This window comes from Limulus polyphemus, unplaced genomic scaffold (assembly GCF_000517525.1).
Source record: "Limulus polyphemus unplaced genomic scaffold, Limulus_polyphemus-2.1.2 Scaffold2720, whole genome shotgun sequence".
NCBI classification, from domain to species: Eukaryota; Metazoa; Arthropoda; class Merostomata; order Xiphosura; family Limulidae; genus Limulus; species Limulus polyphemus.
Genome location: NW_013668330.1, coordinates 99,761 through 102,547, shown reverse-complemented (window position 1 = coordinate 102,547; position 2,787 = coordinate 99,761). Strand labels below are relative to the sequence as shown.

General features: G+C 31.5%; 1 protein-coding gene across 2 annotated transcripts in view; it reads right to left on the bottom strand.

The window, feature by feature from the left end:
* Positions 1–1,368: 1,368 nt before the first annotated feature.
* LOC106467724 (ventricular zone-expressed PH domain-containing protein homolog 1-like) overlaps positions 1,369–2,787 on the bottom strand; it is a 41,180-nt gene continuing 39,761 nt past the window's right edge. For both annotated transcript variants that reach the window (XM_022395918.1, XM_013928099.2), the window contains exon 16: positions 1,369–2,567. In XM_022395918.1, the coding sequence (XP_022251626.1) occupies positions 2,355–2,567 (213 nt within the window). In that variant the 3' untranslated portion in view covers positions 1,369–2,354. The remainder of the gene's footprint in view (positions 2,568–2,787) is intronic.

The window sequence follows — 2,787 nt, the reverse complement described above, 5'->3', positions numbered from 1 at the left end:
AACACTGACTACTATATTTGGTCAATGTTCGTACATCCACATCCAAACACACAAACACTGACTACTATATTTGGTCAATGTTCGTACATCCACACACACACACACAAACACTGACTACTCTATTTGGTCAATGTTTGTACAATGTTCAAATTATTAGAGCTTTATATATTTTCAAGCCAATCAATGCTTCGAAGTTCAATGCATTGACAGAGCATTATCTATCTATCTATACACCTTATGTACATACATATATATCATAGAAGATTTATTCCCTACATTTTCTGATTTCCATAAAACTCAGACACACATCCTGGACAAATTAAACGTTATGTAATATTTAATACAAAAATGCCATAGGACTCGTACGTAACGTAAAGTCAAAAACACTATATCAGCCTTGTATTTTTGAGACTTGCCTGACCAAAAAAAAAAGTGGATTTACTACAATTAACGTTAAGTGTATTCAAATAAATACTGACAAGTATTGCTATTGACTTCACAGACTATGTAACAAGGACAATGTATAATGCTTCATAAAAGATTAAAAGGCTTTGCTCAAAAAAAAAAAACATAACAGAATAGTAAAAATCTAAGTTCTGTTTTCTCTAGCTAACACTTTCACTAATATACATAAAAATGAAAATCCTATGTTTACATAAAAACAATAGTTTTCAGATGGTGCTTGTGAAAATAATAAAACAAATACTTGTAAGAAACACTTTTACAAACTTCGTATGTAACATACCAAATGATTTTTATATATTACATCTGAAACAATACGGTAGGAATACACCTTTATTACATAAATTCATCATCCTGACATTGCGTGTGAATTATAAAACCATCTGATCATTCAGTAGTATTCTTTAAATGAATATTTTGGATGATTTCATAATCTGGTCATTCTGTGCTATCCCGTAAACGTTTAACCCCTCAACCAATATTATCTCCCTTAAATGTTTAACACCTTAACCAATATTATCAACTGGTCACATTTTGTGTTATTCCTTACATATTTAACGCCCAAGGGAATGTCCATCATCTGTCCAACCCAAGTGTTTATGTGAATAACACTTAACTTCCGTCATCTGAACATATATTCTCTATACAAATTCTGTTTCATCATTTTATAACTCTCAGGACTCCTATACATTTAACATTGTAGATGGCTTCACAAACTCCTTGTACCTCTCTCTCTGCCACAAGATTATAAGAAAACCTCAATAATTGTTCAGGTATTTTCATAACACTAAACATTTCTTGAAGTTAAACCTGCAAGGATACATGAAAGACAAGTAGGACAAAAAAAAATAAAACACAAACAAACGAGAATTATGGAAATGCCCAAGATTACAGTTTTTTTTTTTGTTTGTTTCTAAAACTTTTTTTTTGCTTTCACATTCAGCTAAGATTAATGTCATGGTCCATAAACGGTAACAAAAGCAAAGCCTATTGTAACACTCGCAGTAAAAATATATAGAACTAACTTCCATGTTACAATGGTGGCATGCCGTAATTATATTACTACTATTATCAAAGTTACACCTGGGGAAAAACTAAACAGAAGTTCTGATAAATACCAACATTACTACATCTGGCGATACTATAATATCAAATTAAGAAGGTGGCTTATATGTTCTAAAATATATTTTTGTAGCTGAAAAACTATTTCACAAAATTTAATCTGGAGTTAACTAGCTACAGGAAAAGAACACCATCGAAGTTTACTACCCCTGGTAGGATGGTTGCGCTAATATAGTATATTTTCCTTAATTGTATCCATAGTCTTTTACCACAGTGTGCAATAAGTTTTAGGTTTACTTATATATATATATAGTAGTTATAAAGGGAATGAATGTTAAATTTCCATTGTAACAGAATTTCACATAATTCTGAAAATAATTTTGTATTTTCAGATGAATAGTTTTTTTTTTATTTAGTAAGTTGAGGATCGTGTGATGGAAAAAAAACACCTAATTTCTTATATTCGCTGCTGGAAAAAAAATTAGTGAAACTTTTAGCAAACTGAGAAAAACTCTTCAATCTAATGAAAATCACTGTAAATTAATAATTTTGTTAATTTACTGAAGTAAAACACTGATAGATGGCAATATAATGTTAGTCTACTAATGGTTATTAATTAGGCACAAATTTTTTGTACAAAAAATATCAGTACAAATAAGCTCTAGTCCACAATAAACAATGTTTTGAAATAGAATAAAAAGACACTGAGAAATAGTTAGTTAGAAACAAAAGTGGAAAAAAGGCTTAGTTCTTCAAAACAGCTTCATATGTATTATGAAATATTGGTCTTCTTTTAAAGGAATATCTATTTTTGACGATGCACCCTTCTGTCAGAGAGCAACTCGAGCCTGACTGTGAGCCATGGCTATAGACAGGCACTGGACCCACTGCTCCGTGTTTCTGCTATCTTTCGCCTTTAACACGTAGGTCTTATCATTTGTGAAGATCTCAAATGCTTTTGGAATAGATCTTCCTCTACTACTAATGGCACGTACGCTACGGATTTGGCTTACTTCTATTGGCTGAACCTCCTTATCTTTTTCCTAAAAAAAGAAGAAAAAAAAAAAAGAGATTCATACTGACTATTGTTTCACCCTTCACGTGAGGTTTATAACTACACATCAACATTACTGTTTCACCCTTCACGTGAGGTTTATAACTACACATCAACATTACTGTTTCACCCTTCACGTGAGGTTTATAACTACACATCAACATTACTGTTTCACCCTTCACGTGTGGTTTATGACTACACATCAACTT